The sequence below is a fragment of the Nelumbo nucifera genome, chromosome 2 (assembly GCF_055504915.1).
Source record: "Nelumbo nucifera cultivar China Antique chromosome 2, China Antique-T2T, whole genome shotgun sequence".
Lineage (NCBI taxonomy): Eukaryota > Viridiplantae > Streptophyta > Magnoliopsida > Proteales > Nelumbonaceae > Nelumbo > Nelumbo nucifera.
In genome coordinates, this window is record NC_142650.1 from 56,287,469 (window position 1) to 56,299,889 (window position 12,421).

General features: G+C 38.6%; 1 protein-coding gene across 1 annotated transcript; it reads left to right on the forward strand.

Annotated features, from left to right (window-relative positions):
• Positions 1-4,992: 4,992 nt before the first annotated feature.
• Positions 4,993-10,439, forward strand: LOC104586312 (translation initiation factor). The gene is made up of 6 exons (XM_010243490.3): positions 4,993-5,481; positions 5,608-5,705; positions 8,098-8,169; positions 8,293-8,417; positions 9,821-9,893; positions 10,112-10,439. Exons 1-6 carry the CDS (start codon positions 5,169-5,171, stop codon positions 10,214-10,216), a joined length of 786 nt encoding a protein of 261 aa, XP_010241792.1. The 5' UTR covers positions 4,993-5,168; the 3' UTR covers positions 10,217-10,439.
• Positions 10,440-12,421: the final 1,982 nt, after the last annotated feature.

The following is a 12,421-nucleotide window of genomic DNA, read 5'->3' on the forward strand; positions in this document are numbered from 1 at the left end:
ATTGTAGAGACAGATTGATCCGAGTCCAACTGGTTGCTGTCATGAGGTTGAGGACCCCTTTTCCTTCTGTTGTATGTAAGTATCTCTTTTTATTGCCTACTGGAGCCTTCAAGAACATCTGCAGCATCAGGAGAGGTAACCGGCACAGTGGGAGCCTCACTAGGTTGACCCGGAATGTCACAACAAGGAGTAGGAGGAGAGGATGGAAGACCCGAGGTAGATAGGGGAACAAAAAAGGAGGGAGAATGAGAATCCTCTTCCATCCCACTAGTCTCCCCCTGAAGAGGATTCTGAGAAGACTGAAAATAGGGTTGAGACTCAAAGAACACCACATCTCTGGTGACATACTTTCTCTTGGAGATAGGGTCATAACACTTGTAACCCTTTTGTGTAGGAGAGTACCCCAAGAATATTCCCTTTGTAGCCTTAGGATCTAGCTTAGTCTTCTTTGGATCCTTCACATGTATGAAACATATACAGCCAAAGACCCGAGGAGGAAGGGGAAAGTCTGGAAGAGTGGGGCACAAAACAGAGAAAGGGGTTTTCATACCCAACACCTTAGATGGCATCCGGTTTATCAGATATGATGCAGAAAGTATAGCTTGAGACCAGTATTGTTTGGGGACTTTGTGTTGGAATAGTAAGGCTCGAGCTGTCTCCAATAGATGTCTATTCTTGCGCTCAGCAACTCCATTCTGCTGAGGAGTATAAGCACAGGATGACTGATGTAGTATGCCAGCATCTTCCAGGAATAAGTTCAAGGATTTTTCAAAGTATTCAGCAGCATTGTCTGACCTGAATTGCTTAATCTTCTTATTAAACTGTGTTTCAATCATCTTGCAAAATGCCATGGTTATCCGTGGTACTTCATCCCATCCTTTTAACAGGTAGATCCATGTACAACGAGAGTAGTGGTCTATAAAACTGATAAAGTACCGGAAGCCATCAAAGGAAACAATGGGTGAAGGGCCCCAGACATTAGAATGAACCAAATCAAAAGGAGCACAAATTTCATTGCTGAAAATTGGATACACAGTTCTACATTGTTTTGACATTTGACGTACTTCACAGGTTAGACTCTGACTTGGAATGCCCTTAAACAATTCGGGAAACAACATTTCTAATGAGGAGAAAGACACATGACCTAGCCTAGCATGCCAAAGATGCAGCTTAGCTATTGACTCCACACTTTCCGGATTACTAGCAGCAGATGCTTGTAAGGCTGAGCCGATGTCTGCATCAAGGTAGTAGAGGCCTCCATACTCATGACCGCACCCAATCGTTCTCCTTGTCAATCTGTCCTAGAAGACACAATGAGTAGGAAAAAATGTTATACTACAGTTCAAATTTTTGGTAAGTTTTGAAACAGACAAGAGATTTGAGGTAAGACTGGGAACATGTAAAACTGATTTAAGAGAGAGGTCCTTGCTTAGGTCAACAATTCCCTTTCCAGAGATAGTGGAGAAAGACCCGTCAGCAACTCTCATCTTATCCTGACCAGACAACAAATGATATGAAGAGAATAGGGAAGACATATGTGTCATATGGTCACTAGCACCGGAATCAATAACCTAAGAAGTAGAGTCAATAGAGCCAGTGGTACTGAAGGCAGAGGCTGTACCTGATCTAGCAAGAGATGTAGAAGCAAAAGAATTATTTCTTAGACGGGCTAATGCCCTACTAAGGATCTCAACCTCACTAGCAGAGAAGCCCAATGTACCAGTTCCAGAGGAATCAACAACCTGTCCCATAGGAGAAGAAGACACTGTTGGTGTATTTTGTGAGTTGTCATCATTGTTGCTGGTGACAAAATTCCCACTTGCCGTAGGCCTGTTATCTCTAGAAGAAACATCTCTAGGTATTGAAGACATCTTGACTGCAGCCACTGTGTAGGTGACACTGATTGAGACTAGCCGAAGCAGTTCTGAAGGTTCTGAACCAGTTCTAGAGCAGATCTGATTAGCTGAAATGACCACAGCAGGTTCTGACAGCACTCGACACAGTTTCAGACTTGTCGAGACTGTCACAGTTCAGTTACAACAGCAAGCAAGGAGTTATGGGCTGGTAACCGACCTGAAGCTAAGGGTTCTCAACTATTGTGCTATGTAGACTCCACTTGAACTTTGAGTACTGCAACTGTAAAGAGAGTGCCCTTCCTTGCGGCCAATACTAGGACTGCTGACATCAGTCCTCAACTAGGGCTCATAGTGCTGAACAATCTGGAGCTAGCAGCTCCCTAGGTAATCTCACAGCAGTGGTGAGGGGTTTTGGACTGATAACCACCTTGAACTTGGAGCTGTTTGCCACATTGCTATGATGGTAGAAGTGTTCACAGTGCTGGTAGAACACTAGATAGACTTCACTTGGGCTAAACCAAAAACTGCAACAGTTCGGGTACAGTAGTGAGTGAACAGTTCGAGGCCGCAACAGTAGCAAGTGAACAGTGGGCTCTGTAGAAGAAGCTAAGTCTGTGCGAGTCTTGCTGGAGCACCGAAGCTGTAACTGTAGAAGTAGCTAAGCCCCTTTCAGCTAGTGCTAGGACTGTTGAAATCAGTCCTCAACTAGGTCTGTCCTACACAGACCTCTCTTAGTAGCCAAATAGCTACTATTTGCTGGAAATAACCTAGTTGGACATCTACTTCTGGGTCTTACTTCCCTTGAGTCCCACAACCAAGAGAAACCCTAGGTTCGAACTTGCTTTACTCTTACACCCCTAGGTCTTCTCTACAGCAACCCAGAAAAGGGAGAGAGAAGATGAAAAGACAACAAGAGAAGAGAGTGTGTGCCGGCTGAAACCAGGAAGAAGCTAATGCTCTGATACCATGAAAGCTAAATTACTGTAGCCGAAGTAGTAGAAAAGAGAAGAAGAAGAAGAAGAGATGCAGGAATGTCGAACTCTCTCCTCAGTCGACAGTACTATTATTTATATTATGGTGTAGTACAATGATACAGGAAGTTACTAGAATGCCCCTGATTAGTGATGGGGCACCCAGACAACTTAAAACATTAAACAGGATTAGGCCCATTAACAAAGGCCCAGTACAAGACAACTTAAACTTAAGTATAGGCTAATAAGAACTCTTATCAGCCGAATACTCATACATACAAAGACTTCAATCCAACAAAAATCTACCAAACAATCTCAAAAGTGATTTATAAAAAATCGGCTGACATGGAGGAAATGATACCAAATTACAAAAAAAAGAGTGATTTTTTGAAAAACCATTGATTTTAGTACTTATTGATTTTCACAAAATCAGGTATGAGGAATCATCACCAATGCCAAACATCACCCTAGTCCCTTGAACATATTCAAGGTCAAATATTAGCCATCCCAATAGGTAAGTTAATTTTGTGGTTCATCTAAGGCCATGTTTGGGACTGCTTAAAAATAAGTGCTTATTTGGGTTTGGACCACACCATTAAACACTTATTGGTGTTTGGGAAATAAGCCTTTTAAGCCCAAACTTTCAGCTTTTTTTACTTCAGTTTTTCTTTTTTTTTCTTTCAGAATTATCCCTAGTTGAATTTTAAAATACCACTAATTATCCCTAGTTGAATTTTATAAAAGTTCTTTTATTAAAGTGTTTTCATCAAGTACTTTCATAAAAGCACTTTTGTAAAAGTACTTTTATAAAATACTTTCATAAGGGTATATTTTGAAAAAAGAAAAAGAATGACAAAATATTCACAAATGCTTATTTAAATGCTTATTAGAGAACCAAACGTCCAATATGAAATAAGTGCTTATTTTTTAAAATAAGCACTTGAAAAAATTAGATGCCAAATATAAATAAGTGATTATTCAAATAAGCACTTGTTTTTAAGCACTTATTTTTAATATAAGCACTCCCAAATATGGCCTAAGCCTTATTTCAGCATTCTAAATTTTTTACCAAACATAACTCACAGTATTCCAGGTTTCCTCAATCCACATAAGGCCAGAAGTTGCTGCATGAAAGACCACCCAAATGAGCACCTAAGCTCAGTTTGAAAGGAATACAAATACAAATATATACAGTCAAAATACATACAAAATACAAAGTTTTGCACTCTACTATTTGTATTTTTACTCCTTCCAAACTTGGCCTAAATAACAATGTGGACAAACAAATCCGGGAGAAACTAACCTTTATTTTTTGATTGAGAGAATAAGAATAAAAAAAGAAAACACATCCAGTGGATATTATAGATCATGTATGGTATATAGTTGAATGTAAGGGTGTCAATGGACCAGTTTTGGATTGGACCCCGTCCGGTCCAAAATCAATTTGGATGGATTGGGCAGACCAACAAAACATATTAGATTGGACCAATCCGGTCTAAAATATTTATTAGATTGGATTGGACCTGGTCCATCCGTTACAAATTTATATTGGATTGGGTTGGATTAAGCCAATATCTGATCCATTGATATAAGATAAAAATATATATGTCAATGGACCGGGTTTAGGTTGAAACCAATTTAAATCAAAATGAATTTGAAAAGATTGAATGGTCCAAACATTGAATTGGACCAATTCAAATTGGTCCAAAATATTCATTGGATTGGATTGGACCTGATCCGACTGGATCGGATTGACCAAATTCAGTCCAATTGACACCCCTAAATTTGAATGCTCTCTCGTTTCAATGATTTTCCATTAGTCAAAACAAAAAAGAAAAGAAAAGAAAGAAAAAAAAAAACCTTCAATGGTATATAATTTGATCCAAATGGACCCAATTCGGATCTTTTATAATTTGATATGATCCAATTACATATTTATGTGTGTATTTGTATTAATGATTGGTTTATGAACGAATTGTTAAGTTTAAGAGAATTTTGTATCTTTTATGTTTATTTTATGAATGAATTAGTTCTTTTTTAGGGGAAACGAATTGGTTATCTGAATCGGGTGGATTTGGGAACCGGATTTTTGACCGGTCCGACCCATTTGTAGCCCTAAGAGCGAGCGTGTTGAGAACACGGGGAAGTAGGTTAACATCGGACTGTCGTGTCCTCTTTCTCGCCTTCCCTGTTTGCTCTCTGTTTCAAACCTTTATCAATTTATCTCCCGAACCATACTCTCTCACTCACAACCATCAACTCCCACCCTCTCTCTCTCTCTGCAACCAATTCTCTCCAAACCCTAAATCACAAACAACAGAAAGGGAAGATAGAAAGCAAAATGGCAATGCTGAATGCGGCTGCGTCCTTCAGTCTGCGTGCACAGGCCACTCTTCATCCTCCAACGCGCTTGCCCTACTTTCCTCATTCCACATTTCCTTCAAGAATTCCTTCCACATCCTGGCCTTGCCCGTTCACTGCAACAAGAAGAGTGCTTCTGAGTCCGTCATACTCAACGACGAAGAAGGAAATTTGCGAAGCAGTGGAGTCGCAGGCCCAAGAAGAAGAAATAACGAAGGAGCACAGCAGCGAGACGCTCTTGTACTCCTTCTCTCCCTTGCTTTGCCTTCTATTGTTGGGCACTCTACCTGGAGGTAATAACTCTCTGCTTCTTTTCCAAATCACGAACAATTCTAGTTTGAATTAAGAGAGAATGAATAGCCATGGATTAAGAGATTGTAGCTCAAACTCTGGTTTTGTGAACCCTTTGACAATCGCAGCTGCAACTGTGAGGTCTTTGATCGGGCCCTTCATTGAACTCGTTAAGAGCTGGAATCTTCCCGATTGGCTGGTCCACTGGGGTCATCCGGGCAACATGGTAATTCAGTAATTCTCCAATTCTCCTTTCTTCTCTTTCATTTTTCTGTTGCTCTGGGGCTTTTGACCCGGGGAATCAAACACGGGTTGTTCTTCCTTCCAACCCGAATTAGTTCAACCTGACCCAACCCATTTTGGCGTCTGGTCTCGTCTGGTCCGGCCGGCTGCCCCAACTCCATCCATTGCTGCCACTCTTTGTTCTAGCATTGCATCTTATCTCTATAACCCGATGATGTTAATTATCAGGGCCAAATATCCATGTGCATGGTCCGGGCCAAAGCGGCCGGCCCAACTCGATCCACTGCTGCCACTCTTTGGGGCATTAATTGGTTGGATTCGGATCAGTTCCAGCCACATCCAAATTCGACCCAAAATTTAATTGCACTTCTCTGATAAGATTTTGATCTTATCAGACTTCTAGATTTTTGGATTTAATCCAGATCTGCTTAATCATTTTTGGAATAAAGAAAAAAATCAAAAAATTAAAAAAAAAAAACTAATCAATTTTTGACTGATAGATATAGAATAAATTTATATAAATACAAAATAACGATTTCATCAATTATAAACTTCATATAATTACAAATTATATAGGATAAATTTTTTAAACTACCAAAGCTTATACACACCACCGATGTCAACGGTTTTGAATCAAGCCAAGTTATGCAACTTTTATTCTCTTCCCACAGACTATAACTAGACGAAACGGAATGTGAGGAATCTCTAAATTTTGTTAGAGAAAAAAAAAAAAAGAATGATAATGTTTTTCATTCGATCAGAATTTATAGATAAATAACAAGTTGCTCATGGCAGCTGCAAGTGATTCAACAAACAGAGTAACCACCTAACCAACTAAATCCCACGTGGAGAATTGCTTCTCGCAAGCTGGGATGAGTGCATGGAGAGGTCTGGTTGTATACAATTTCGAAGATTTCAGATGATACAATGGAGTTGAGAATTTTATTAAAAAATTGAATCCAATCAAATCAGATTGTCATCAATCTAAGGCACATAGATGTATGAAGGATCTCTTGCGGTAGTTTCTCGGAGGTGTGAACCACACAAGCTCAACGGAAGAGAAAAAAACTAAAACCTTAAAGAAGGAATACTGAAGCCACAGAAATGAGTACAATTTCCTTTTTTCTTTAATTTTTGAGAAAAGTTAAGCTTTAGGCAAAGGCATCCCTATCAGTATCAGACCTTCTTTCATATGCCTTTTAAGAAAAAGAAGTCGAATTGACAGACGAAGCTAGTATTGGGACTTACTCCTTCCACCTGCATCTGATGACAAAGTGCCATCGCACTTCTTGGCTTCTTGCATAATCGTTCAGTACATAAGCTCCAATCATGGTAGTCCATGACACCACATCCCGTTGAGCCATCTCTTCAATTGGAGACCCCTTCAGGCGCTTCTTCTGAAGCATACCCATCCTATGAGTTTCGCATCAGGCAGCTGGTTTGGGATCGAACTGTAGCCTTTACATCGATTGGCTTCTATAGAAGGAGTGGGTTTTGTGTTCCAGTAGCAGATCTGGGAATTGCAATGAGAATAAGCCGGGAATCATAAAAGATACTTTTGAATTCAGAAATGGAATATTAATGACGGGAAATCTTCTTCACGAAGCAATGGTTCCGGGGAGTTCTTTCACTGCTTTTCTCGGACTTCCGGGAGTTCTCTCTCTTTCTCTATGGGGAAAAGTCACCCATAAATTGGGTCTCCGAGCAGGATCGGCTTCTGATCTCAGTCTCAAGAAGCCTAACCTGAAATAACGAGGGCAAGTTTGAAGAAGAAGGAGAACAGGAAGAAAGGGAAAGATGGAGGGAAGAGAGAAAGAGGTCGGAGGAGGAAGGGGTGCCGTGCCGGTCGAGAGGAAGGGGACGAGGGTGATATTGGGTTTTAAAAAATTTTAAACTTCATGTGGTGTCAACGGTTCGGTAAGGATAGAGCTAGTCAATTGTAAAACACAGTTAAGGGTAACATTAGACTAGTCAAATAGTAACTAAATCACAAGTATAGTTTTAAGAGTCAAATAGTAACTAAATCATAAGTATAGTTTAAGAAATTTATCCTATTATTATCTAATGCATAATTATGCATATTTACATTTATGATATATATACATATTTATAGAATTTAACTGGGCTCAAATCTCAAATGCATTAAATCCTAATAAGATTATCAGATTTAGATCTTGGACTTCAGGACTCCACTGACAGCCCTAAAAAATAAGACTAAACAGGTTCCTAGTCTGCTCTATGCATGAACCTGAAGCTGGGCATAATGTTGATCTAATCCAAAACCTTGAACCTAGATTATCCTGGAGCTAGGTAGATCAGGATCGGGTACTCATTGACAACTCCTCTAATACCTTCTTTCTCTTCTAATATTGCAGGCAGTTGTGCTCTTCGCAATGGGTGGTTATGGAACATATTTGGGTTTCCGAATTCGATTCTCAGATGATGTGGTAAGCTTTTTTTACTGAAACTTGTGATCTCAAGTAAAGCATTTGACTGGTTAAGAAAGGATTATGCACTTCACTTATTTTCAGTTACTGTCCATAATATCTGTTTCTCTTTTATCATTTCAGGAGGAGAAGGCCATGGCAAAAGACTTGCATCCAAAGCTACTGGCTGGAATGTTCTTCTTCTTTGCTCTGGGTGCAACTGGTGGAATCACATCTCTCCTAACCTCTGATAGACCCATCTTTGAGAGGTAGTCCCCCAAAATTGGATTTCTGTGATGCCAATAAATAGTTTAGGTCATCTTGAATCACAACATCCTGGGATTGGACTTTATTTAATGAATCAGGATCTGCTCCTCACAGAGAGCATCTCACATGGATCTCACAGTCCCGTCCCATCCTGTATTGGGAACATCTCCCTATAATAACACACAAGTACAGGAGATGCTTCCAATACACGGTGGGATGGGGCTGTGAGGTGCACTCAGTGAGGAGCAGATCCGCACTCTTATTTAATACCTATGTTTTTCACCATTATTGGAGTGAATCTCCTCCCACATCAGTACTCTTGGAAATCCATTGGTTTAAACAAGTGATCATTCCTAGCACAATAGAAAGGCCTGGCCCATCCATCCCACAAATTTTCAGGTCTGAGCCTAGATTTTTGATCTAGGCCTATCCCAGCTTGGAATTCTATAAAATATATAGTCCAAGAAAGTCGAGATAACCTTGGCTGTTGGAGGCCAACAGCATATTGAGAGCATTTTTGGGGTGGGCACTTTCACTTATTCACGCCCATGTCTTTCATTTTGGTCAAAATAAAATAGGAGACACTTACTAATTTACCCACTCTCATGGTAACGTGGCATTCCCAGAAATACTCTCAGCAGCATAGGCTGTTGGCCCCCAACAGCCAAAGTTTTTCCCAGAAAGCTTGGGTACCTGGCCAGGCCTATGTAGAGCGGAGGCTAGGGTGAGGACCAGGCCAGGCCAGGGCCTACATGAGGCCCACTTATACTAGGCCTGGCCATGAGCACCCCTAATTTAAACCTCAACTAAGGAAAATATATTGAAAGACAAAACGAATCAGTTCTTTACTATGAATGAGAATGGAGAAAATGTGAAGGGTTTTGTGATATTACTCATGTCTAGTCCTGAAGCTTTGTACATCCACTCTTTCTTTCCTCTCTTATACACTAGGGAGCACATCTCAAAGCCAGAAGCGTTGGGCAAAAAGCACATTCTACTAAATACATCTCTCTTGGCTACCTCTATATATGATGACTCAAAAGAGCACCTTTCCAAAAGAAAAATGTTTGGTTTCCTTTGGTAATATACCAACCAACCCAACCTTTTCCTTATATAAACCACAAGCTTCCAAACAAGACAAATTCTATCAAATGCAATGCCTTTTTTTTTTTTTTTTTTTTCGGGGGGGAGTAAGAAAAATAAAATTTATTAGAACTAAAAAAGAAAGTACAAAGGAGAGTGACTTGTCACTCGAGAGAGAAAAGAAAATGAAAAATGAAAAAGAAAAAGAGAAGAAAATCTAAAAGAGATTCGTTTTCAAGGGAAAACAAAGATAAAATGAATAGGAAGGTAAATTTTCTCTCTTAACAGTTAGAGTGTATTTAACTAATATCTCTACTTGCAGTCCTCATGCTGTTACAGGTTTCATTGGCCTTGCTCTCTTGACAATCCAGACCATTTTGCCTGCACTATTTGAGGTAAATGAGATATAGAGCTTACTTGCTTTGATATACTGATTATTACTTGGTGTTAAGCTGATCTCCACTGCCCAGGATGGGTCTAGGAGATTTCAATGAATTCAACTAATGATACTATGGTTTTCCTTGATAGATCCCACATATAAAACAAAATTGAATTAATATGCTTCTTTTGTCTCACTATACTCGTGCCTGGTTTTATATATTTTTTTTTGTAGGGGAATCCTGGACTACGGAATGTTCATGGGATCTTGGGTAGTGGGATAATGACTCTGTTTCTTATCCATGCTGCACTTGGACTTCAACTTGGCCTAAGTTATTGACCTTTTTCTTTTTCTACTGTATTTGCAATTCTTTAATGAAATTCTTTTATGTTTACTATAAAACAGTCCTCATAGAAGCAACGAGGAGTAAAAGAATGATCAGCAATTCATATGATGTAGGTTTTTGCAATGATTTTGTTATGGAATTCATCCCTAGCATGTGAGACATTGTAACTCTATGTATCATAATTTGAATCGATGCAAATAAATTCAAAATTTGCTGCAAGTGCATATTACCCCCAACTATATTTTCTATATAATGACAAAACTTGCAGACAGCTTCCTGTCAATGCGACCACCAATGTCTTTTGCAAGCTGTATAAAACCCCATCAATATTTTCCCATTTGTTCAATACATGTGGCTCTTCACTAGTCACACTAAGTAGGTATTCGGTAGAGTGGAAATTTGGTGAATTAATTGTCCACTTTTAGAACACAACACAACACCAATTATATATTTGTTTGAGGCATGGTTCAAACTTCGATGCATCAATACATCAATTATGTTTGTTTGGTCAGGGAGACCGGATCTGCTCCTCACACCTGGCGTCTCTGCCTGCCTATCCCCCTGAAACTGGTCAGAAGCCCAAAAAATCTTATTTAAAGAATCAGTGACCTATCGATATGATAAATATTGGTCGGATTGGTACATGTGAAATTTTGACCCTTGGTTTGAGGGTTCAACTCTAAATAATAGTTTTTTGCTAATGCTTGGATTCATCCATCGTGGTGCAGATTCATCAACTACACCCAAAAATTTATGAAGGGATTTCTTGTTCCTTGGGAGAACCTTATGTCACTCGGAAAATGAAATCTTTGTCTTGAAATATAGTTTGGTTGTTTGTAAAAACTTTCACTTAAAAAAAAAATCATGGCTATTGGAAATAGGAAATGTCAACTCTTTTGTATATAGTAAAAATATATATAAAATAATATAAAATACAGGGTTTTACACTCTACATATTTGTATTTATATTCCTTCTAAACGGAGCCTTTACAACGGAGGATGGCCACTGGTCAAGGGGATGTCTAGCGTTGTGGGCTAAGAATTATATATCTTGCCACAAAATGATTAGTAATTATGTTGCAATAATTTTTATAAATTTTGCCAAGATTTAAAATATTTATCACACGGCTTTGATGGTTCACATCTCCGCTCTATAATGTCCTACTGTACATCTCCGCTGTGTATTGGGAACATCTCCCAATGATGATATCATTGGTTCTGGAACTATCATCGGAAGATGTTCTCAATATACGGCAGAGATGTGATGGTACGAAATATTTAGTGGATTGGGTTGGACCTAATCCATTCATAATGGATTTAAATTGGACTGGGTTAGATTGAACCAATATCTGGTCCATTAGCAAAATATAAGAGTACAGGTTTCAATGGACCATGTTTGTGCTAGACCCAATCTAAATTGAAATCAATTTGAACAAATTGGATGGTTTAGACATGAAATTGGATTGGTCCAAAATATTCATTAGATTGGATTGGACCTAGTCCATCTGTAATGGAATCATAGTGGACTGGATCGGGTTGGACCAATATCCGGTCCATTGACAGCCCTAGTGAAATACTAAAAATAAGAATGGAAATTAAAAACATTAAATCAATGTTATATCATGGCGATAACAGAATTAGAAAGACAATTTATGGTACAAAAACTGCATGTGAAGTAAAAATAAAAAGGTAAATTGGTGATAAAATGAGATATTACAAATAATAGAGTTTGATTATGATGCTGGAAAGACATGATACCAGAAAAACTTACAACCAATCAACCGGTATGATGTATTTCCCGCATCATAGATTTTAACATTTTTAATGTGATTACTTTTTTTTATTACAGATGTTGTTTTACGTTGTAGTTGGACTCAATTAAAATTTAAAAATCTACATCTACAAAATAAATCAAATGGATCCAGTGATAGAGTGAGATATTACAAGTAATACTAAAATCTGTAGGTTGCGTTTGTTTTCGGTGTAAATTTTTGATGATGTAAAAGCACATCGATGGACTTCAACATCGATTGGTTTAAATGAGTGAACTGTTGTAAAGTGAAAAGACATAATTATCAATGTAAATAATACATTGATTTTATTGATGTTGTCTTTATATCGATTAACAATGCAAAACTCTACCATGAATGAAATTAATTACATCGATTTTTAACATAAAACTACATTCAAAACAAACA

Bases quoted from the DNA above. Each gene is read 5' to 3' on its own strand.
- LOC104586312 (XM_010243490.3), top strand. From the start codon at position 5,169: ATGGCAATGCTGAATGCGGCTGCGTCCTTCAGTCTGCGTGCACAGGCC. The intron at 5,482-5,607 runs GTAATAACTCTC...TGACAATCGCAG, and splicing joins GTTGGGCACTCTACCTGGAG to CTGCAACTGTGAGGTCTTTG. The intron at 9,894-10,111 runs GTAAATGAGATA...TTTTTTTTGTAG, and splicing joins TTTTGCCTGCACTATTTGAG to GGGAATCCTGGACTACGGAA.